At 39.1% G+C, this 25,943-nt stretch overlaps 2 protein-coding genes across 3 annotated transcripts in view; both read right to left on the reverse strand.

Moving 5' to 3' along the window:
* The window catches only part of klhl29 (kelch like family member 29), a 189,102-nt gene that overhangs the window by 119,863 nt on the left and 43,296 nt on the right, over positions 1 to 25,943 (reverse strand). For both annotated transcript variants that reach the window (XM_083562105.1, XM_083562106.1), the window contains one exon: positions 3,338 to 3,636. In XM_083562105.1, the coding sequence (XP_083418231.1) occupies positions 3,338 to 3,610 (273 nt within the window). In that variant the 5' untranslated portion in view covers positions 3,611 to 3,636. The remainder of the gene's footprint in view (positions 1 to 3,337; positions 3,637 to 25,943) is intronic.
* napbb (N-ethylmaleimide-sensitive factor attachment protein, beta b) overlaps positions 1 to 25,943 on the reverse strand; it is a 173,848-nt gene that overhangs the window by 29,252 nt on the left and 118,653 nt on the right. The window lies entirely within an intron of this gene.

Below are 25,943 nucleotides of genomic sequence, written 5' to 3' on the forward strand. Positions count from 1 at the left end.
TCTCCCTGCAGACCACATTTAAAATGGCTAATTGTGTTACTGGATAAACAGTTGCAGAGCTACTCATTTTGCAGCCTCAATCGCTAAACACTGTGCCAAGCCATTTCACTGCATTGAAAATGTCACGAGACACCAATTTAGTATAACGACAAAGAGTCGGAAATGCGTGAAACCTACATAGCTGAGATTACTCTCAGCTCTCAGAAAGATTGTTTTTTTTTTCCACTGCAAGTAACAAAACTGTATTCTAAAAAACACAAATATAGTTTTTATAAACTTCAACATTTTTATATATACACTATTTTTTTTTAACCTTCGGATCTCTGTCTATAAAGACCAAGTTGGTGACATCTTAGCCATGGCCATAGCCATGAGGCATAACATTATGACTACCTAACTATATTGCAGGTAACACTGCAGACTGGATACATCCCACAAGAGCTGCAGTTTTGGAGCTGCTCTGTCCCATTCATCTAGACATCACAATTTGGTCAAACTCACTGAAATCCTTCCACTTCACTTTGAGGAGAAAATGTTCACTTGATGCCTAATATATCCCACCCACTAACAGGTGCCATAATGAAAAGATAATCAGTGTTGTTCACTTCACCGGTCATAATGTTATAATGTCATAATGTTATGCCTGATTGGTGTACACTGATGCAGTTATCTAATCAGCCAGTCATGTGGCAGAAACACAATGCTAAAACAATTATGTACATAGAGGTCAGGATTAAGTTAATGTTCATATTAAGCATCAAAATGTAGAGTGTGACTTTAACTGTTGTGTGGATGGTATTGCCAGATCAACACCTGATATTTCCACTAACCAGTTCCTCTAGTTTAATCAGACCGGTGAGAAAAACTAAATAAATTGCTGCATTAGTGAGCGACAACACTTTGGATGGAAACTGGTCACAGCAATTCACATTTCTGCAAGGCTCTCTCTCTCTCTCTCTCTCTCTCTCTCTCTCTCTCTCTCTCTCTCTCTCTCTCTCTCTCTCTCTCTCTCCATATATATATATATATATATATATATATATATATATATATATATATATATAATCACTTAAATAATCCCAAACAATCAAACAATCACTCTTTAAAATCGTGGTGAGCAGAAAAACACCTCAGCATGCACAAAACAATATGGGCTAAAACAACAGACTATACTACGACCATATAAGATTCAATTCTTGTTAAATAATAATCGGAGGCTACTGTGGCCACAGAGGAACCAAAACCTAACAGTTGAAACCTGACTACATTTTCATTCAAGTTGCAGTGAGTCTGTGATCCATGCCAGCCTCAGATTCCGGTTCTTGGTTAACAGGCATATAAAATTTATTGCAGCCTTTCGTAAAAGCCACCTATTTGCAGATATCACAGAAAAGACTTTGGTAAAGGAATACTATTTCAATTCCAGTGACCTAAATAAATCTGTGCAAATAGCTTTTCCCAGGCACTGTGACTACAGTAATCACTATTCAGCCTACATGCTCATCCACCATACATCAACAACTACTGAATGAATCCTCCTGGCTGCTGGAGAATTTATTGTTATGTGCAAGTGAGCGAAAATAAATGTGTCATAAATAAAAACAGATGAAAAGGCGATGTTACTAAATGAGCGGCTGTAATTATGCTTAAATTCGGTTGTTTGTTGATTTCGAGGTGACTTGTTCGTCACGACAGACAGCTAAAGCAGACGGGCCTCCTGTGGTCTCTTGCTTCCTTAGTCATCATGGCAGCACACGAGTATTTACTCACACACGTACACTTTTTTATTTTTTTTTATTTTTTACTATTCTTATGAGGACCTTTCTTTGACATAATGATAAATGTTATAATTATATATATACACATTATATCTATACCTAAAACACGAATGCTAACCTCAGTAACCAAAAGAAAACGTTTTTGCACTTATATTATTTTTTCTTCATGCATACCAGCCAAATGACCCTACAAGGTCAAAACTGTCAGATATTCCTATTCTCACATTCCTGCAAAAATAAAAAAATATGAACAGACAAAATTTTGCATAAAACCCACAAAAGCACTGCCATGTATCCCATAGTCCTTTGCTAAACACCTATCAATGCAGCATTAGGAAAAAAGAGTTCTCTCTTTAGAAAGTATATCGACTGCTCTATCAGGTCTTTATAGGAAGTTAAAATCATGCTTCCTCTTTCAGCTTATGGACAGAACACAGAAAATCTTTGATAGCAGATGACAAGAGCAGTAGCTCTCCCTTGAGTATCTCTTTTGTCTTGACACTAATGCATCTTCTAAAGCAATAATTAGGGTGGAAAAATCGAATAAAGTCATGAGTCTGCTGCATTTCTACACGCTGTCTTCTAATACCTAAATCGCACCGAGCTCTTAACGACAAGGTTGAGCACAAGTGTAAAACCCTACTGTTGTTACTGACAGCAACAGATCCATTAAATACTCAAAGCCCACTGGCTTTCTTTAGAACTGTATACTGAATGTGGCTGATACTGGGCAGGATGGAGACAAAAGCCGAGGGATGCAGAGTGTGTTAGGATTCCTCCCTAAAGCACTTGTCTGAGCTCAGCAGAGACGAACCTGGAAGGAATGAGAGTTAGGAGACATGACTGAGCGACGCTTGAAACCAAACACTGATGGAGTTAGGCTAGTGACCATATTTAGATAGCTATCTCAGAGGCGCCTGTTCAGTCTTAATCACTCTGGAGACCATTGTGTTGTATCCACAGCAGACTATACGGTTCCGCTCGTATAAAGTGAGGAGGAAACAAAGGCTCGGTTTAACATATGAACAATACGGTTTAAGCGAAGCAAGCATGGCTGGGTGCGATCATCAGTGAATAATTTAGCAGTGATAGGAGTAGAGTGGCATTTACAGTGTCTGCTCTGTAAAAGAGAAGCAACCCAGATCACGTCAGTCATGCCATTGTCTGAGACACGTCTGAGTTACATGTCCTGTGTAGCATAACAAATGCCCCCTTAAGCAAAATAAAAGACTCAAACTGAAATGAAGGACAATGTGTTCAAACTGTGTGAACGGTGAAGCTCCAAATGATGTGTTCCTTAAAAAAAAAAAAAACTAATTTTCCTGATTGTCACTCTGCTCTGCTCATATGGCAGACACATGCTTTATATTTCTTGCTCGAAACAGAGTTGAAAAACTCTGAGCTTGGACTTAATTGGGCCCAATTTCTCATTTGCATAATGACACACCAAATTAGAAAGGAGGAGAAAAGTGAAGGGAGTTACAATTTGGCAGGAAAGAGGTAAGCAGAAGGGTGAAAAAGGCAAGAGTGGAGGAGAAGTTATGGCACTCTGTGCCTACCTTTACTGTCTGAGCTGAAACCGGTGCCCCTGCACGTTTGGTGCCCAGCTCGTTACTGCTCGTCGTCACGGCAATTGTGACCGGAGTGGGCAAGAGAGAGGGGATAACAGGAAGAGGAAGAAGCCCTGGTCGGTTGTTGCCATTAGCAAGTGTAGGGCCAACCGGGGTGCAGGCGTTATTGGTCACTCCGTTGTGAAGGGGTGCAGGCCGGTCGCGACGTTCCCACGTGCCCCGGTAGTCCCTCTCGAACCGGTGGTGGTGACGCGACATCATTCCTTTCAGAGCCAATCTGGCACTGTCTAAGAAAGAAAGACACAGACAAAGACAAAAAAAAGATCAGCTATAAGGTACTGTGGAAAACAAAACCATAAATAGAACAAAAAACAATGCAGAGCAAAACAAATCTGCATTTTTTTTTTTTTTTTACTCTTTTTAAACAACCCACATTCGCAGAGAAGATTTTAGTGCACAGAAACATCTACACCTGCACATGGACAGACAGCTTTCCTGGGTATCCAGATGCAAACATGCTCGACAGATGCTGCTGCTCTGTTTGATTGACACACAAACTCCAATTGCTCCATTTACTTATATTGAAAGCCATTCTGGCGGTTTAAATGTGAAAAAAAATTTGCATTTACTCACAAGTACCAAGAAGAAAACTGCAGTACATGCTGCTCGAGGGAAGTTTTGCTCTGTTCCATATGGTTAACGTCCAGCTATACCAGGTTTCCTTAATGACTTTACTCGTATAGCTCCCACAGCTCATAACTCAAACCCATCCAACGTCCTAATTAACTGGACAGCCCATTTCACAACTCACTTTATTGCTTTAAACTGCTGATTAGTTCACAGGGAGCAACCTGAGCAGACTACTAACTGCCTCAACTTCTTCCTCTCACTGTCAGAACAAAACGGTTGTTATATTTCTTTAGGTTACTGAGTGGGTAAACTTAATTTTGCATTATTTGCTGTGGCTTCTTTAGCCAGCCAATCCTCTACAGGCAGTTGCACATAATAAGTCTGGAGACCCCGGGCTGGGAATTGGCTTATTAGTTTCTCTCTTTGTACATGTGAGGGAAGATTAGGCTACTTAGCCAGTGAGGCAGTGTTGGCTATTTTGGTGCTACACAGCATAAATCTGGATTTATTGCATTATAGCCATGTTTATTATATTGTACAAAAAAAATAAAAATAAGCTGCTGTGGTGTTATTGTGTGGTGTTATGTCTATTCTCCAATGACATAAATGTGCAGGAATAGATAAGAAACCATATGTAATTTTTAAACAAACAAGAAAGGTTTGGAAGTTTGAAAATATAATGGAAAGCCTTTTTTGCTCAAAATGAATGCATTATTACCAGGAAACTAGAAAATCATCTTTACTAACACATCATTCTAAATGATCAAAAAAAGGAAAATAGGTAAATTTCTGCATGGAAAGAAAAGGGACGTTTTTATTAAGTGGACAGCAAAAAGGCTTCCATCAGCAATGCTGTATTTTCCTCCTTATTCCTCTTAACAATTACATTTCTTACTGCAAAACTTATTGATTATTCATGAGTGCTACTGCATTGGTCAGATTAATTTGTGGTGTTTTTTCGCTCAGTTAATGCAGACGCTATTGTTCATAGGATTCCAAATGGCGAATCGTTGAATCGTCCAAGTTGAATCGGTGCATCGGCATAAAAGTTAACAATGTGATCCATCGATTTAAAAAAGTGTGCATTTGTATACAAGTTTTATCACGATGCATCGTTTTTTAACATATTTGCATCTGGAAACTGATTTATTTCTATACTTATAATTAGATGTGCTGTATTTTTATTATTTACAAAGTGACCAATAATTTGTGACCAACATTTTGTATGTAGATTAATTTGTCGCTAAACTGTTTCTCAAGTATGTTCTCTGCTGAAAGGTTAATAAGTCACAAAGAAATAAGGCAGTAACGATTCCTCAAGTAATTCGAATACAAAAAATCATTACAGATATTCTTGTATGCAATTTGAGAAATTAAAATAAAAGATTTACTAAAAAGGAAACAAATTACTTGTTATTTTTAAAAGACCTGACTTATTTTCTCTTGTATATTCAGTTTTGCTCTTTAATAAAGAAATAGTACCTTTTATTCCATTACTTGATTACTTAATTAATCGATGGAATAATTGGTTAAAAAACTCGATTACCAAAATAATCAATAGCTGCAGCCCTACATAGAATATAGATTAACATGGCAGAGGCAAAGCTGCAACTTCCTGGAGACAAAACAGGAAAAGAATGTCTAGTTTATTTGAATCGTTTTACTTTTTTTTCGCACTACAAAGGCCTGTTTGTGAAAGGGCCATGCATCGTAATAGGGGTGAATTGTAATATCGCATCACACTGGTAGATGTTTCATATGTATTTTTAATGTATCGTATCAGTGGCTATGCAATGCGAATCGCATCAGTCTCTGTTATGGAGATGCGCATCCCTAATATAAAGAGTATACAGTAAGCACAGATCAGCAATAACAATTAAGTATATGACAGGTGAAGAAAAAAATCATTATCTACTTCCAATTTCACCTGTTAAGGGTAAGACATCAAGTTAGGCATCAGCTGAGCAGTTAGTTCTCAAAGTTGATGTGTTGAGATCAGGAAAAAAGGGAAAGCAAAGGCCCAATATGATGAATGATGAACATTTTTCTTTTAGAACATGTGGATGGCCAGGTGCATCATTTATCTGGGGAAGAGATGGCACCAGGAGGTACTATGGCATGAAGGAAAGAGGCAATGCTACTCTATTTACCACCTACCTAAACTTTGTTGCCCTTCATGGCAAATGTATTCCCCAAAGACAGTGGCCTTTTTAAAATAATGCAAAAGGAATGGAGTTGACTTGGCTTCCAAGCTCCCCAGATCTTGATCCAAATAAGCATTTAAGGGATGTGATAAAGGTCCACACACACACACACACACACACAGGCCTTGTTGAGTTCATGATGGCACAAGAGGGACCTACACAATTGTAGGTGGATGGTGTTAATATTTATTAGCTGGTCTGTGTAAATATGCAGAAAGAAGACTTTATGAACCTTGTAAAAAAAAAAAACATCTACTGCACTTACTGATCAAAAATCACCAGGAAAGCCTTATACAAGCTGAACATATTTGTAATATACTTTATATAGGATTCACAGAACAAAACAGAAGCCATGGGTTGCAATATTCAGTGAGTGCACCATCAGCTACATTTCTAAGCAGAGAGAGAACACGGAAATGGTGAAGGCAAGGAGCTGCCAATAAAGCATTGACTGGCACTCTACTTACCATAATGTAATGCTTTTTAACAATGTGGTTGAAATGGAAGGAGTGTATTCAGCTTCTGTTTTTGTTGTTTTTTTCCTACCTTCACTCCTTTGTGGGTGTTTTCAGCTATGTGCTGGGTGCTGACACGACAGCTAAATGATTAGAACCAATGTTCAGATGCAAACACACACACACACACACACACACACACACACACACACACACACACACACACACACACACACACACACACACACACGCATGAACTTTAGATAAAGTATGTCACCAAAGACCTGAGGATGGGTGGAGGGTGGCTCAGTGAGACAATGATGGACTGAGATGTTCAGGAAGCTACAGCAGCTCTCTCCATGCTGCTGCTGCTTTCTGCCATCACTTTCACTTTTTTTTCATTCTATTCCAGGAGGCCATGACAAGTGACAGGGCACATCTGTAAAGAACTATATAAAGCAATGCTTTATGTCCTCAAATCTGTTCGCAAAGATATTGCTGGTGACATTTCTATTTGGCTCAAAACACTGATTCTGATGTAGTTCTTGCAACCATGCAAAGCCTCTTGCATGCAGCAATGCAAACATTAGGAGCTCTTTGATGATACAATTTTATATATATTTTTATATGGGCTGTCAAAATTAATGTTATTAATTCATTTAATTCATTATATATATATATATATATATATATATATATATATATATATATATATATATATATATATATATATATATATATATATACAGTGAGGAAAATAAGTATATGAACACCCTGCTATTTTGCAAGTTCTCCCACTTAGAAATCATGGAGGGGTCTGAAATTGTCATCGTAGGTGCATGTCCACTGTGAGAGACATAATCTAAAAAAAAAATCCAGAAATCACAATATATGATTTTTTAACTATTTATTTGTATGATACAGCTGCAAATAAGTATTTGAACACCTGAGAAAGTCAATGTTAATATTTGGTACAGTAGCCTTTGTTTGCAATTACAGAGGTCAAACGTTTCCTGTAGTTTTTCACCAGGTTTGCACACACTGCAGGAGGGATTTTGGCCCACTCCTCCACACAGATCTTCTCTAGATCAGTCAGGTTTCAGGCCTGTCGCTGAGAAACACGGAGTTTGAGCTCCCTCCAAAAATTCTCTATTGGGTTTGGGTCTGGAGACTGGCTAGGCCACGCCAGAACCTTGATATGCTTCTTACAGAGCCACTCCTTGGTTATCCTGGCTGTGTGCTTTGAGTCATTGTCATGTTGGAAGACCCAGCCTCGACCCATCTTCAATGGTTTAACTGTGGGAAGGCGGTTGTTCCCCAAAATCTTGCAATACATTGCCCCGGTCATCCTCTCCTTAATACAGTGCAGTCGCCCTGTCCCATGTGCAAAAAAACACCCCCAAAGCATGATGCTACCACCCCCATGCTTCACAGTAGGGATGGTGTTCTTGGGATGGTACTCATCATTCTTCTTCCTCCAAACACGTTTAGTGGAATTATGACCCAAAAGTTCTATTTTGGTCTCATCTGACCACATGACTTTCTCCCATGACCCCTCTGGATCATCCAAATGGTCATTGGCAAACTTAAGACGTGCCTGGACATGTGCTGGTTTAAGCAGGGGAACCTTCCGTGCCATGCATGATTTCAAACCATGACGTCTTAGTGTATTACCAACAGTAACCTTGGAAACGGTGGTCCCAGCTCTTTTCAGGTCATTGACCAGCTCCTCCCGTGTAGTTCTGGGCTGATTTCTCACCTTCCTTAGGATCATTGAGACCCCACGAGGTAAGATCTTGCATGGAGCCCCAGTCCGAGGGAGATTGACAGTCATGTTTAGCTTCTTCCATTTTCTAATGATTGCTCCAACAGTGGACCTTTTTTCACTAAGCTGCTTGGCAATTTCCCCGTAGCCCTTTCCAGCCTTGTGGAGGTGTACAATTTTGTCTCTAGTGTCTTTGGACAGCTCTTTGGTCTTGGCCATGTTAGTAGTTGGATTCTTACTGATTGTATGGGGTGGACAGGTGTCTTTATGCAGCTAACGACCTCAAACAGGTGCATCTAATTTAGGATAATAAATGTAGTGGAGGTGGACATTTTAAAGGCAGACTAACAGGTCTTTGAGGGTCAGAATTGTAGCTGATAGACAGGTGTTCAAATACTTATTTGCAGCTGTATCATACAAATAAATAGTTTAAAAATCATATATTATGATTTCTGGATTTTTTTTTTTAGATTATGTCTCTTACAGTGGACATGCACCTACGATGACAATTTCAGACCCCTCCATGATTTCTAAGTGGGAGAACTTGCAAAATAGCAGGGTGTTCAAATACTTATTTTCCTCACTGTATATATATATATATATATATATATATATATATATATATATATATATATATATATATATATATATATAGAGAGAGAGAGAGAGAGAGAGAGAGAGAGAGAGAGAGAGAGAGAGAAAGAGAGAGAGAGAGAGAGAGAGAGAGAGAGAGAGAGAGAGAGAGAGAGAGAGAGAGAGAGAGAGAGAGAGAGGCTATTTCACTGTTATCTGAAACAGCCACAGACAAGATATGTTTGATCTGTTGCATGTATGTTGGTCATGCATAAGAGTGCACAGAAAGTGTACAAACAATATCAATTGCCCTGTGGCTCAAGAGTGAAATATCTATGGCTGAAATTTTGTTATGCGTTCACAACAAACCTGATTCCACCATTAAACAGTATATCATCTAAGTATATCACTTGATAATCTTTAATCCAAGTTCCCCAAAATGGTCAGATGATATAGGACATTAATCTAATCAGTAGTACAGTCCTCCACAGCTATACACTAATAAAGTCGGGAGCCTCGCGATACACACTCTAAACAATGTAATCCAACACACTCATGTTCACATCCATATATTCATGCAATGAATACAGAAACAGCTGCTTGACGATAGAGTGAACAGAAAATTTCAAGTAATGAGAGAGACTGGTCCAGCTATAGAAAATAGCCACAGACAGCGACACGAAACTGTATTGAAGGATCCGCTAATAAAAGAAAAGAGGCGGAATAGTGTTGTTGCAGCGTGGGCACTCAGTAGCACCTACACTGCAAATCTATCAGCTATTTTTAAAAGCTTCCAAAGGCAAAAGAACATGAGCTTCTCAAACAAACTGTGATAGTTTCAGATGTCCAGGCAACAGACACTGGACTAAAGAATAACCACCAACAGAGATAGTCCTGATGGCACTGTAGGTTCAGTTCAATCTAAATCTTTTATGCAAAGCAATGACTCGATTTTATGTGCCCAAATGAATTTCAAGCAGAGTACAGTACATTAGTGATAGTGGAGCTCACAGAGGCCTTGCTGCTTTCTGCAAGACAAGGCTGCTTTCATACCCAAATAAAGCAAATAACCTCACTTAAACTCTTTATCTACTATCACCGCTCCAAGGCTGTACAGATGAACAGCCTTGCCAATGAGATAATGTACTATAGTGATACACAAATATGAACCTGCTGATACCAATGACCGTGGTTAATAAAATTTGTAATAACATTACCAAAAGTTTTTATATATTGTTATACATATATAAAAATAAGATACTAAAACACACTCTCTCTCTTGGGAGTTACAAATGTTAGGTCCTGCAGAAGAAGTCACACAAAAATACTTGGTTTATAAGCGCTGCCAGCTACTGCCCCATTGTATACGGTTAATTATCTGTTAATACGAAGTGCGGATGCGTAACAATGGTGCGACTTTACTGCCTGGTGGCAGACTGAAAATAGAGTTGAAGTTATGAAACATTAATGTTTCAGGCTTTAAGCCAGGATGAAATAAAGGAGAAACATAAACAATTGGCTTTTGGTTTTTTTTTTTACAGCAGGCCGAGGATGTAGATTAAATTTAAAAAAAAATTTCAAAATACGACTGTCTGCCATTGATCAATTCGGTTAAATTAACATCTAAAAAACTTTTACAGACAAAACCATACACAGCCGATTAAGAACTGGAAAAGTATTGGTGCAAAAGATTTGAAAGAAATGGAGCGATCGATCTAGAGTCATGGACTGAAAAAAACTGTGTGAGTCTATAGAACATGGAGTCAGAATGATGGCATGATTTGTTGACAGCTAAATATCTGGCCTCACACATTGCTTGACAGCCTATGACATGCCTTATTAATATTTATATATTGCGTTGAAATTAGAGCGTGCTGATTATGCTGAAGCATTTCAGATGCAAAAGGAAAAGAAATCTTTATAATAAGTATGCAGGGTGAAAGCTACAATACCCCCACCTCAATTCACCCCTTTATGCATAGTAGACTGTTAATTAAGCAAGATTTATTTTTTAAAACAAAACAGGCAACATCATCAACCTGACCGACATAATTACATCACTGGAGAGGTCTTGTGGGCAAATCAGAGGGCACGACTGCACAAAAAAGCAGAAGCAATACAACATTCATATGCAGGAAGTGAAAAAAAAGGCTAAAACAAGATCTTAGAGAACAGATGCAAGCATGGGGAGGTCAAATGTCATGCCTGAGTGAGGGGTGTGAGCGTATGTGTAGGTTGCTACGTTTGTGTCTGAGAGCTGAGCAGAAAAAGGAGAAGAAAGCAAGAGATTAAAGTCAAGCTGCATTTTGCCCCCTAATCAAATGACTCCATTATCTTTGCAGACAAACATTTGTGTTCAGATGAGCAACTTTGATGCTCAGGAACAAAAGAGGATAGAGAAGGGTACTTGAGCTTGGGACAGGTACAGACAACCTGGCACAAAGGGTAGTTTTTATGCAAGCTTGGGACCTGGCACACCGCTCAGTATCTCCATTTTAATAAGCCTTTTTCTGGGAATCAATGCTTACAGTTACATTTGTCATGGTTAAATGCAGTTCTTTTGAGCATTTGTACTGTATGCACCCACTCTTCATCCTCTTATAAAGCCAATCTCCAAGTATCCAACAAGTTCAGTCAGTAAAACATATATCAATAGTGTTGTTTGTCAATCCCAGAGGCATAAAGTTCAAATGTCACCCAGTTCTGTGAGAAAACTGGTGTAGCACTGCTTGGAGAGGAGCACGAGAGAAAAAAAAACATATAAAAGCAAATGGGTAAACATGCCATTGAATATAATACGATGTGCCATTAAATCTTTAACTTGTTCTTAATGTTCAGAAAGAAATCAAAAGATTTTATTTCCTGTACATCTAATATAGTTAAAGTAATTTGAGGTAGATGTTATGAATAGTACTAGCTTTGATAATAAACCTTAATCAGCTATTTCTGTAAATTCCAGCTAATTTAGCAGTAGCATTTTTATGCACATAGATTGTTGAACAGGGCATAGCACATATAGTGATCCTGATCAAAATAAATGAGCCACATAATAAATGATAATTATAAAAATAATAATAATGAAAACAAGGCAAATGAACATTGGCTGTTAATCAGATTTGCTACAAATTTTATATATTAGTATTGAAGTATTGTCTTTATCCGGATCATTAATTATAATGATTAGAAAAAGTATAGAGGAATCTTAAGTGATATAATTTTAGGGAATTTATCCAATTTGTAAAAATTATCATACCATCAGTCAAATTAAAAGAAAAATCTGAATTTCAAAGCTTGTGATAGTTAATAAATGGTGTGTCACACCAGCATCTATTTTTATGCTTAAAAATAGCAACCAAATGACAGCTATTATGCAGACATCAATATGGAACAAAGTTTTGTTCATTTTCTGGTTGTTGAATCGACTTGTCTATCAAACAAAACAAAATATGCTTGTCCCAGACATCTGCATTGTCCACCTCTAATAGTCTCATATCACTGTAACATTGTCATCTGTAATACAACATTTAAATAAAGCAGTTGACAGAGTCAATGCACAAAAAATAAGGCTCCACTAAATTATAACATGAAAAGAAGATAAGAGAAGCTTTTATGTACAGTGTACAAATGTACAAAAAACTCCAACTGAATGAATTTTTGCCACCATATGTATATGTATGAATCAATATAACATGTTTTCATTTTCCTTCTAGCTTTTTTGTTGATTTAATGAAGTGAGTGCAGTCGCTGTACAAAGCTATGCAAAAATGAACTGAAACATAGATGAGGGGTTCGACATACGGCCTCCAGCTGTGCACCTATTCTATACTCTGTACACGCGCACACACACACACACACACACACACACACACACACACACACACACACACACACACACACACACACAGGTTCTCAGTAAAGAAAAGTAAAATAAATTAAGTACAGTAAGTTAAGATAGATACTGCATCAGGCCAAAATCGATGGAGCACAAATAAGCCAAAGATGACTTGCGAGACAAGACGCTCAATTAAGCAAAGAGAGACAGAGTTAAATGAGGCATGCAGAGCTACAAATACCCTGCACCTTCTCCTCGAAAAAATGAAAAATGGTATTTTTTATACAATGAACCGACTGGGGTTCAGTCTTTGACAAACGTTCATTTTAATAGAAGCAGAAAAAAAGAGCAGGCCAGCAAGCAGACTATTACGTGGCACGTGTGTAACCTGCTAAAAGCTCTAAATCATGCCCTGGCCATAGCGACGGCCTACGGTCCACTTCAATCATGTGTCAAATCACATCCAGCTCCAATGCATCAAAGCCGTGAGCAAGCTTTTCTCTTCGTAAAAAAGGGAGAAACAATCAAGCAGGGAGCAGAAATCCCATTTCAGAGGTCTACAACCTCAGCAAGGCCTCCTGTATAACCTTTTATAGGCCATCAAGAAGCAAACGCTGTCCCTTATAAAACTCACTTTAATGTTGAGATAGGACTACCTTGTTCACAATGATTTGATAGGAGTGAAGGATTTATAAGTAATCCAAAAAGATTCTTTATGTGAAGCCTTCACTCTGTTGTGCCCTCTCAGATGGTCACACATTTGACAGGAACTTGGCTGCTTTACAAGTGCAGATAAAGCTCCTGCCTACCTTGTGAAGTACTTTTGACCTCTGGCTGCTGTTATCTTTGCAAACAGGGTCTTTATAACTCTTTTTAACCTATTAATGGGAACATTTCTGTTAATAGTCTGGAAGCTTTTTGTCAAAATGCAACACACTATCAGAGCAACAAATCTGACATGACTTCTATCATGACTTCTGAGACTCACTATCAGATCGGAGCGGACTGGCCTATCCAAGCTCTTTCACTAAAAGCATTCATTTAACAACAAACAGCAAAACAGTATAGAGTATTCAGGTCCCTTGAGACCTTCAAAACCAGATTTTATACTGCATATAGGCAAGATTCAGCCAAAACATTAAAACACAGGAACACAGAATATCTCATTACAATGTCACATGTAAAGGGGTGTGGCTATATTAGGCAGCAAGTACACAGTCAGCTCTCAAAGTTAATGTGTTAGAAGCAGAAAAAAAGGGCAAGTGTAATGATCTGAGCATCGTGGGACAAATTAAAATTGAACTGGAAACACTCCAGAATGGTAGTTCTTGTAATGTGTTCCCAGTATGCAGTGGTTAATAGCTACCAGAGGTGGTCTAAGAAAGAAATAATAGTGAACCAGAGACAGTGTTCAACTCCACAAAAGAGTTACCGTAGCACAAAATGTTCAAACAGTTAATAGTGTTATAATACAAAGGTGTCAGAACACACAGTGAATTTCAGCTTTTTGCATTTGAGTTTACATAACAGAGTCAGAGGTCCATGCTGACCTCTGTTTACTGCCAAAAGCATCTTCAACGGGTCTGTTAGCATCAGAGGGAGACAGTTGGCAAAATTTGGTCCTGGTTTCATGTGAATGTTACTTTGACACATACCAACTACCTAAACAATGCTGCAGACCATGTATACCCCTTCATGTAAACAGCATTCCCTAAAGGAAATGGCCTCTTTCAGCAGGATAATGTTCCCTGCTATATTGCAAAAATGTGTCCAGGAGTAGTTTGAGGAAGATGACAAAGGGTTCAAGGTGTTGAATTGGTCTCCAAATTCCCCAGATCTCAAAAGAGTCTATGGGATGTGCTGGAGAAACAATTTCAATCTACAGAAGCTCCATCTCAACTTACAGGAATTTAAAGGATCTTTTCTTGAAGACAGATACAACAACATACCATCAGAGGTCTCATGGAGTCCATGCCTTGATGAGTTAGAGCCAGTGGTAGCACCAGGGGGACCTACACGATATTAGGCGGGTGGTTTTAATTTTATGACTGATCGGTGTAAAGCTCAGTATATTGCTAAGGCTTTATAAAGGTCTGTCTTTGAACTCAAAGAATACCAACCTATAGTGTTTTGTTTTGGACAGGATAACTGATGTCTAGGAGGCATTCTATGTGTTCATGAATAAAAGAAAAGAAGCATGCCCTGCCATTAGATATCTCAGGCACAGAATATGAAATCAATGCTAATAGAAGAAGCAGGGCTTGAATGCAGTGCTGACCTTTCAACCCCAGCCTTTTCTTTCCAAAAAAACTGTACAGCAGGCAAAGCCCTGTGGGTAAAACTTCTCTTTTATGAAATAAATATACAGATAAAAGTCATATACATCAGTTCCAGAACAGTTTAAAAACACAAAGCTGCAAAAGTAGACAAAAAAACTGCCTATTTTCTAAAAACATATGACCAACAGTAAAGTAGATGTTCTTCTCTGATACTTTTTTGCACATGCTGGTGGTCTCTGGCAGCCTTTAAGCTCAGCGGCGCCTGGAGTTAGCCATGTTTGATAGCAGCCAATAAATTATCCAACTGTAAAAACTGAGTCAGGGGAGACGTTCATAAAACGGTGATTCCAAAAGTGCTCTCCTGAGGCTGCAGAGGTTTTAATGAAACATTTGTGGAACGTTTGTCTTACAGGATGGAAGGACATTGAGTGTGTTTATTGGAAACTTATCTTGATCACTGGTCATGAACTTAGAGAAGGCACTAATGCCTAAACTGCCAATAATCTCTTTTTGACCTTAAGCACATACGACAACAATTTTACACCACCTCAAATTCTTACTATTTAAAGGGAAAAAGAATTCACCATATCATTCGAAAGCAAATTAAGAACATACATAAAATAAAGTATAATAAATAAATTAATGAACAATTAATACGCATGTAATCTCATAATCTCAGCACCTTTAAAACTTTTGAGGTAATTGCCCATTGCATTTATTTATTTATTTATTTATTTATAACAATCAAAGATAACTAGTAAAGGATTTCTTTTATTTTTTAAAAAGAAGCATATAGGAGTATTTTCTAGCACAATTAAACTGAAATGGCAAATGAACATGTTTTAAAATGTCACCAGCATAATGTTTTTAAATCAAGAACATACATCAGGCTTAACATTTTCACAAATCTACCCTTTTTATAACTGAGCTTTTGTTAAGTGATTGATGTTACACTGATAACAGTAGAACACTGAATACAAGGCCCAAGATGTACAAGTAACAAAAATAACCCTTTGTTTAAGACCTAAACTTGTAATAGTGGCCTCAGATAAGTCCAATAAAGATTAAGCTACACCCTGACTTCAGAGGTCTTGACACTGTGTGAATCCAGCAGTCTTTTGATTACTGCTTGCCACACTGTACAAGATGATCCCAATAAGAATTGTGTGTGATATCATGTTCCTTGTCATATTTAATTACTAAGATAGTTATTATGTTCTGCTATACTTGAGTGCACTGTGACGCTGCACAGGTTTGTCGCTCTTCAACGGCAAAGCATACAAATAGTCTTGCATAATCATAGTAGTAAATAAACTCCATGAACACGGCTTTCACAAAGCTTTTTGTCCTGTCATGATTTAAATGTGAGAGTTTAATTTAGTATATTCATCCAGTTGTGCAGTATTTAATACCATGAACACCTTTATAGCTTTTTATCACTCAAAGTAGACAAAATCCAGACTCTAAAAAGGTGTCGATATAATACTATTATCTTGCTAAATCAGTTGAAAAATAAAGACATGCCTGGTTTCTCAAGAGCACTGCACTGACTAAAATAAACACACAAAATAACATCTCACTACCACATTATGGAACTCAGTTTGACAACCTTCAGCATATAATCAGGTTAAAAATAAGATATATGAGCAGCCTGAGTTGCTCTAGAATTATTTATACACACACCTCAGGCCTGCCAAAAAGTACTAATCAAAAAAGGTTTAGCCAAAACAGTTCCTTTCCTTTTTCTTTTCCACCTCGTAAAATGTGAGATTCCAATTCTTCCATAATTACCCCTTTGCATATAATTCGTTCTGCTATCCTGCCCTTGTTCCCTACGCTCAGCACTTCCAGTGCTCGCGTTAAAACCTCGCTGAAGCTGAGAATTTTCTTCTACGCTTGTTGCACATGGTGTTTTTACTCTGACAAGGTTATGTTGTCTTTGAGGAACGTTCACTGCTGCCCCTCTCGATTACACCCCTGCAATCTGGCAACCCCGTTCTCGCCGGATGGCTTCGGCTTTGCTTGTATGCTTTATGGAGCGTGACACGGCGTGCCGGATGACTAATCATGGAGAGACAGCGGTGCATTTGGTAAACCATGGGCTGCCCGCTCTCATTGCGTCCCAAGAGACACCTGTATGGGCTCTCTTTATTAGATTGATCGCTGAGGACAATCACAGAACACACTTTGCTCCATTCCTTTATGCGAGTCTTTATGCGGCCTGAAAGGCGTGACCAGGATCCTGCTGCTGTGCAACAATGCAGCATTAAGACCATATTACAATTGCAATCAGCCAGGAGAGCAGGAGAGGCAGGGAAGACGCAGCACGACCCTCCAGGACACTGATGGAGTGCTGAATAGGCTGAACATTAGCAGCACAGTAGCAGTCAATAGAGCTATACTGACAGTGTGGGGCTGTTCGCGCTGGGCTCAGGACCAGATATACAGGGAAATAAAAGCTTTCACACATATCAAAACTGATCACAGGTTTAAATAAATCAAAGAAAAAACTAAATGGCAGGTTTAGATTAAAACAATTGTTTATTCTATTGTCATTCGTTTCTTACTTCATTTATTTGTAATAATATAGTCGGCTGGAAACACATCAAATTTCTGAATAAAACATTTCAAAATTGTGATTCATGTTCACCATGATAAAGTGGTTACAGGAAATAAACAAGGAATAAAGGAAACAAGGAATAAAGGAAAATGTTGGAAAGGATGTTCAAACACAAATATCAAAATTGCATTTAGTAAAAATAAATAAATAAATGTATGAATTAATTAATAAATAAATGAAATAGTAAAATAAATAAGTACTTGGGCAATAAACTAAACATCTCCGATAGTGCATGTTGAAAAAAGAATAGGTTTTGTTACAACACCGGGGAAAAAAAATATTTGTAAAGACATGACAGCCGAAAAAAAAGATATCTAAAACCATGCATGGATTAATCCTGTACTGGTTAAACAGAAATTTTTAATTCTCCATTCGATCAGTTTACTTGTTTGTGTTCTCTCGCATGTTGCCTGCATGATTACCAAAAATAATAATAATAAATAACTCCTCCTTGAACTGCCACCTTAACGTGGTGGAGGGGTTTGAGTACCCGAATGACCCTAGGAGCTATGTTGTCCGGGGCTATATGCCCCTGGTAGGGTCTCCCAAGGCAAACAGGTCCTAGGCGACGGGTCAGACTAAGAGCGGTTCAAAAACCCTTATGAGAAAAAACAGACCAAGGACCGTGACGTCGCCCGGTATGGCGCAGCCGGGGCCCCACCCTGGAGCCAGGCCCGGGGTTGGGGCTCGTATGCGAGCGCCTGGTGGCCGGGCCTTCCCCCACGGGGTCCGGCCGGGCTCAGCCCGAAGGAGCGACGTGGGGCCGCCTTCCCTTGGGCTCACCACCTGCAGGAGGGACCGTAAGGGGCCGGTGCTGAGAGGATTGGGCAGCAGTCGAAGGCGGGGGCCTTGACAACCCGATCCCTGGACACGGAAGCTAGCTCTAGGGACATGGAATGTCACCTCGCTGGCGGGGATGGAGCCTGAGATTGTGCGTGAGGTTGAGAGGTTCCGACTAGAGATAGTCGGGATCACCTCTACGCACGGCTTGGGCTCTGGAACCACAGAGAGAGAGAGAGGATGGACTCTTCACCACTCTGGAGTTGCCCATGGTGAAAGGCGGCGCGCTGGTGTGGGTTTGCTTATAGCCCCCCAGCTCAGCCGCCATGTGTTGGAGTTTACCCCGGTGAATGAGAGGGTCGTTTCCCTGCGCCTACGGGTCGGGGATAGGTCTCTCACTGTCGTGTGTGCCTACGGGCCAAACGGCAGTGTAGAGTACCCGGCCTTCTTGGGGTCTCTGGGAGGGGTGCTGGACAGTGCTCCAACTGGGGACTCCGTAATTCTACTGGGAGACTTCAATGCCCACGTGGGCAGCGACAGTGACACCTGGAGGGGCGTGATTGGGAGGAACGGCCCCCCTGATCTAAACCCGAGCGGTGTTCAGTTATTGGACTTCTGTGCTAGTTACAGTTTGTCCATAACGAACACCATGTTCAAGCATAAGGGTGTCCATCAGTGCACGTGGCATCAGGACACCCTAGGCCATAGGTCGATGATCAACTTTGTGGTCGTTTTATCTGACCTGCGGCCGTATGTCTTGGACACTCGGGTAAAGAGAGGGGCGGAGCTGTCAACTGATCACCACCTGGTGGTGAGTTGGATCCGATGGCGGGGGAGAAAGCTGAACAGACTCGGCAGACCCAAGCATACTGTGAGGGTCTGCTGGGAACATTTGGCCGAGTCTCCTGTCAGAGAGATCTTCAACTCCCACCTCCGGCGGAGCTTTGACCGGATCCCGAGGGAGGCCGGAGATATTGAGTCCGAGTGGACCATGTTCTCCACCTCCATTGTCAAAGCGGCCGCTCGGAGCTGTGGCCGTAAGGTCTCTGGTGCCTGTCGAGGCGGCAATCCCCGAACCCGGTGGTGGAAACTGGAAGTAAGGGATGCCGTCAAGCTGAAGAAGGAGTCCTATCGGGCCTGGTTGGCTTGTGGGACTCCTGAGGCAGCTGACGGGTACCGGCAGGCCAAGCGAACGGCAGCCCGGGTGGTGGTGGAGGCAAAAACTCGGGCCTGGGAGGAGTTCGGTGAGGCCATGGAGAAGGACTATCGGCTGGCCTCGGGGAGATTCTGGCAAACCGTCCGGCGCCTCAGGAGAGGGAAGCAGTGCCCTACCAATGCTGTTTACAGTGGAGGTGGGGAGCTGTTGACCTCAACTGGGGATGTCGTTGGACGGTGGAGGGAATACTTAGAGGATCTCCTCAATCCTGCCGTCACGTCTTCCATTGAGGAAGCAAAGGCTGAGGGCTCAGAGGTGGACTCGTCCATCACCCAAGCTGAAAAGAAACTCCTCGGTGGCAGGGATGAGATCTGCCCTGAGTACCTCAAGTCTCTGGATGTTGTGGGGCTGTCTTGGCTGAAACGCCTCTGCAGCATGGCGTGGCGGTCGGGGACAGTGCCTCTGGAATGGCAGACCGGGGTGGTGGTCCCTCTTTTTAAGAAGGGGGACCGGAGGGTGTGTTCCAACTATAGGGGGATTACACTTCTCAGCCTACCTGGGAAAGTCTATGCCAGGGTACTGGAGAGGAGAATACGGCCTATAGTAGAACCTCGGATTCATGTCTCCCGGCTGGCCTGGGAACGCCTTGGTGTCCCCCCGGAAGAGCTGGAAGAAGTGTCTAGGGAGAGGGAAGTCTGGGCATCTCTGCTAAGACTGCTGCCCCCGCGACCCGGCCTCGGATAAGCGGGAGAAGTTGAATGAATGAATGCATGATAATAATAAAATAAAATACAAAGAAAAATTACAAGGACGTGTTCGCATTGTGTGAAGTTTTATCTACTCGGAATGTCTTCATTTCACAGAAGGATTTTTTTATACAGTGTTTGTGTTGTGATTTTTGTTCAAGGCCCAAAGACACAATGATTGCACTAGATTTAGTGTCTTTGTAATCCCTGAAAAAACTGAACATAAAATAAATACATCAACTGCACTTAATCCTATACCACATTCACCATGATCCAGATTAGAACTGCACAATATGGACAATCATGTCATATTACAAAGTGTGTGCTTTAATAAATTAACACTTAAGTTTGAGACAAATATTGGACATAATAGTTGTGTTTTAGGTTTAGAAAATAATGGCACAAAATACATAAAACTTTTAAAATTAAAAGATTTAAATAATGGTATATTTTACTACTCACAATATCTTGTCTTGTATAAATGTTATTATACAAATCTTGAAATTAAAATCTCTGTAAGAGAAAAACTTTATTTTTCTGGTATTAATACTTTTTATACTACAGTTTATGAAGCAAACAATGAGCAAGACAGAAGGCAAAAAAAAGTATAGCTATTGTGGATGAGACAGAGGGAGTCAGTAATATAAACATGACTGAGAACAGAAACATTGATCACCTGATCATCATCATCTTTCCTCTGCTTATGTTCTATATGATGGTTGTTCAGTCTGGATGCATTCATTAGGTAACAAAATGTGAAATTCGTTTTGTAATAATAAATTAATTAGCGCTGTCAAAATTAACACGTGAATGCAAATTAATTTTAACGCCATTTTTTTTTTAACAGCCGATTAATGCAGAGCGCATTTCTGTTTGACCATTTTTTATTAAAAAAATATAAATAAATAAATATAAAAGGAGCGACATCAGAACCTTAAACGCTACACATGTTTATTTATAACATCCTTTCTTTACTCAGATAAAATAAATAAATAAATATCCTCCAGCAGTTTTACGTGACAACGCGTTTTGTGGCATTTGTTCCTCATAACGCCAAACCAAACTTAAATTTTTGGGATCGTACTGAAAAGAGCAATACATAATTTGAATCTGAAAAGGGTCTACTTTTATTTGTATACACTCATAATAAGAAAAACTTTGCTTTTGTCAAATAAAGAAAGCAGACAGGGAACGGTTTTTGCCATCTCTGTCATCTCTCTTCACAGACACATAAATAAAACAACCTGAATCTCAGTGAATACTTCCCTCACAAACATAATAAAAAGATAAATAGAAAGCTTGAATTGTCTACTTTTCTAAACTAATTTACATCGAAAACAAATATTCTCTGATTATGTAATCCGTATGAAAATTTGATCAGGGTACAATTCTCCAGTAAGAAGAAGGTTTCACCTCATAAATCGTCTGTGTGGAAACAGCAAAGGTTCTGTTTGGTGTCTTGATGATTTACATAATTTAACACCATCTTCTTCTTCTTCTTCTTCTTCTTCTTCTTCTTCTTTCGGCTGCTCCCATTAGGGGTCGCCACAGCGGATCATCCGTCTCCATACCACCCTGTCCTCTACATCTGCCTCTTTTACACCAACTACCTGCATGTCTTACCTCACCACATCCATGAACCTCCTACTTGGCCTTCCTCTTTTTTCTCCTACCTGGTGGCTCCATCCTCAGCATTCTTCTACCAATATAATTCATGTCCCTCCTCTGCACATGTCCAAACCATCTCAATCTCGCCTCCCTCACCTTGTCACCAAAACACCCTACATGCGCTGCCCCTCTAATAAACTCATTTCTAATCTTGTCCATCCTCGTCACTCCCAACGAAAACCTTAACATCTTCAGCTCTGCTACCTCCAGTTAACACCATGATTACATAAAATAATTTACAAGAATATTTTGTCTTTATGCTCTATGTTGAATTTGGTTTCACTAAAAATAAACATACATTTGCATTAAGCATCCATATTTGTCCTTACCCATGTGGATTAGAGTGTGAAAAACATGAGAAGTATTAATTTAAGGTACATTTTAAACAAATAAAAATGTTTGATTAGGTTGTGATTAATTGTGAGTTAACTCGTCACATTAATCATGTGATTAAATAGTTTCATCGATTGACAGGCCTATTATTAATATCCACGTGAGGTGGTAGTAATGGCTTTTTACTTAAGTACATGTCAGAGCCCAAACTTCTTTACTTTAAATTGAGTGAAAAAGTATAATAGATACTCAACTTTTACCAGATTATTTTGAAACAAGAGTTTTTGTACTTCTACTTAAGTAAAGGATGTGTGTACTTTTGCCACCTCTGTTGTTCGGCAATTCAATTGTGACTTTGGCAGTATTAGATAGTGCTTCCTGTAAGTCCTCATAGTATATAATGGAATCTTTATCAACATGTCAGTTTAGACAGGATATATATATTATTTGGAGTAGTATTTCTACTGGTCATTTTCATTTTACTGCTCAAATATGATTAAATCCGTCCAGACACATCATGTACGGAACATGAAAAACGACTGACATGTGAGATTCTCCCAGAGATATTCTAGTAAAAAATCTTCCACTCCTCCACAACCTAAACTAGTCCAGTTGGAATGGGACTTTCAACAGATAATAGTGAGTTGGATAATAGACATTTCCATAAAATGTCTTTTATGGTCAGTATTTATCACACTGTCACTAGAAAATGAAAGTGGGATTGGCTTTAAGTAAATGTGGTGCACTGAGCCAAAGAGAAAAAAAAAAACAGACACAATCACACTCACACACAAATGCACTCGCACACAAACACATATATACACTATATAGACAAAAGAATTGGGAAACCTGACTTAACCAGCCATATCTGGTTCTTTCCTGTTGGATACACACAATTGTATAGGATGTCTTAGATGCGGTAGAATATAATTTTTCCTTCACTTCAACAAGGAGAACAAAAACTGTTCCTGTGGACAAAGCCAGTTACATGAAGCTATGGATCACGTGGTTTGGAGTGGAAGAGCTTAGGTGGGCGGCAATAGAGATCTGACCTTAACCCTACTGAACACCTTTGGGATGAATTGAAACAGTGACTGCACTCCAAGCCTCCTCACCCTACATCAGTACCTGACCTTTTTTTTTTGCACAAATCTCCATAAGTACACTCCAAAAACTAGTGGAATCTACTGAACCTTCCCAGAAGAGTGGAGCTTATTATTAGGGATGCACCGAAATGAAAATTCTTGGCCGAAACCGAAAACCGAAAAATAGGAAAGCAAGGCCGAAAACCGAAACACCGAAAGAAATTATGCCAATTATTATTACCATTGCATTTATGGCTATGACCGTGTACTAAACTTACTAAAATCAAGACATTTCAATTGCATAAATTAATATTAAAGTTTCAAAGAATAAATCAATTACAAATTATGAAAATATTTATTTATAGCACATTGCAACAATGCACAGGATAAAATAAATTAAAATTCAAACTTAAATGTTTAACTTAAATGCACTCATGTGTACATTAAATAATAATGTACAGGCCCTCTGGCCTTCTAAAAGGTTGTAAAATTAAATATGTTCTTTCATAAAAACAAAGTGCATTCAGAACAAGTGCAACTGCTTAAAGATACAACAATACAACACTATCACTGGGAAACTTTTCAAAAACATCCACCACAGACGGCAAAAAAATTCAAAAACAAAACAACAAATCCAAAAACACTAACAAATCCGAAAACAAATTAACAAATTAAAAAAACACTAACAAATCCAAAAACAAAATAACAAATCTGAAAACAAATTAACAAATTCAAAAACAAATTAACAAATCCAAAAAACACAACCAGACAAACCAGAAAAGGTAGGTATAGTTTGCGAATGGAAACTTACAGATTTGTTTTTGGATTTGTTATTTTGTTTTTGGATTTGTTAGTGTTTTGTAATTTGTTCATTTGTTTTCGGATTTGTTGTTTTGTTTTTGAATTTGTTCATTTGTTTTCGGATTTGTTCATTTGTTTTCGGATTTGTTAATTTGTTTTCGGATTTGTTAATTTTCGGATTTGTTAATTTGTTTTCGGATTTGTTAATTTGTTTTCGGATTTGTTAATTTGGATTTGGATTTGTTCATTTGTTTTCGGATTTGTTAATGTGTTTTGCACTTCTCGGCCACCGTAGTTTTGCTTTTCTGTGCCGCGTTTCTCTCATATTCAGCATAGATATCGGGATGTTTGGATTTCAGGTGATAAATTAAACCCGACGTGGAGAAAGTCTTTGCAGACGAAATTCCGGCATTACATGTTTTGCAATTTCGCTATCCGTGGGTCTTTCTCAGATATACTGATATACGTCCACACCGCAGACATGTTGATTTAGACATGCACGTGCAGGCAGCGGTTTCTTTTTGCATCATCACAACAAACTGTACTTTTAGGCCATTTCGGCATCCCTACTTATTATAACACCAAATGGTCACTAAATGTGGAATGGGATGATCAAAAAGCACATAGCAATCTTACGGTCAGGTGTCCACAAACTTTTGTCTATATAGTGTATACAGACACAACACAAAGACACAAATGCTAACAAAATGAAAAGCCTGTATGGAGTCTTTATTAAAAAAATAAAAAACCCTGAGCTGGGCTTTACTAACAGAATATTTGTGTCCACTTTACACATCTCTGGATTGTTTTATACAAAACTTGCTGTTGTCTCTTTTCCCAAACAACAGATGTGCATGTTCTTTTTCAGTGCCAATACTCTGACTTGTCATAGCATAGCATATTTTTTGTGCAAAAACGTTTTCACTATGCTTCTATGCATTTAATGCACTGTAACGTCAGTGCTCTGTTAACCTGGCCCTTTACAATGTCAAAATGGATATAAAAATACAAATGTTCACAGTCTGATTTAAAACATCTGTGATAGATAACTGGGAGAAATTTCCTGGCGTATGGTAGGTGTAGCATCTGCACTGTTGTGGGCTTAAGCTTGCATCGTGGCTCCTGCAACCTTCCGCTCCTGGAGAAATAGAAATCTTCTTCCTGCAGTGTCTCTGAGGATTGTCTACACACGCCTCCGCATCTCCCAAAACAAACTGCAACGCTTTCCTATTGTTTGAACAAACTCGAACACTGCGCAGTGCCGGAGTGTTCAGTATAATCATGAGAACAGATCTCACTCTCTGTGCTTCTGATAAAACTTTTGTCTAACATTCTTACATGAACGAAGAGCTACAACAAAGATACCAATCCAAATTTTATGGTATTTCGACTTGCTTGTGGTGGCTTAATAGAAGTTTGTATAAGTCTACTTATCTTTTTAGCTCACGAACAATAAAAAAATAAGTTGTAATTCTAATTATTTCAACCTAATAGTCACTAAAGAAACTAGAAATCTTGACATTTCAATAAAGCGTTGTTTTCAGAATAAATGGCATAATATATCAGTTCTATTTACAGAGATGTTCTGTAAATATGTTTTTGCAAACTAAAATCCCAAACTCAAACACTAAATTCAAGGCGTGACCTTTAGTTCATCTGCTGAAAAC

This window comes from Silurus aristotelis (genome assembly GCF_946808225.1).
Source record: "Silurus aristotelis genome assembly, chromosome: 15".
In the NCBI taxonomy this organism is placed as follows: domain Eukaryota; kingdom Metazoa; phylum Chordata; class Actinopteri; order Siluriformes; family Siluridae; genus Silurus; species Silurus aristotelis.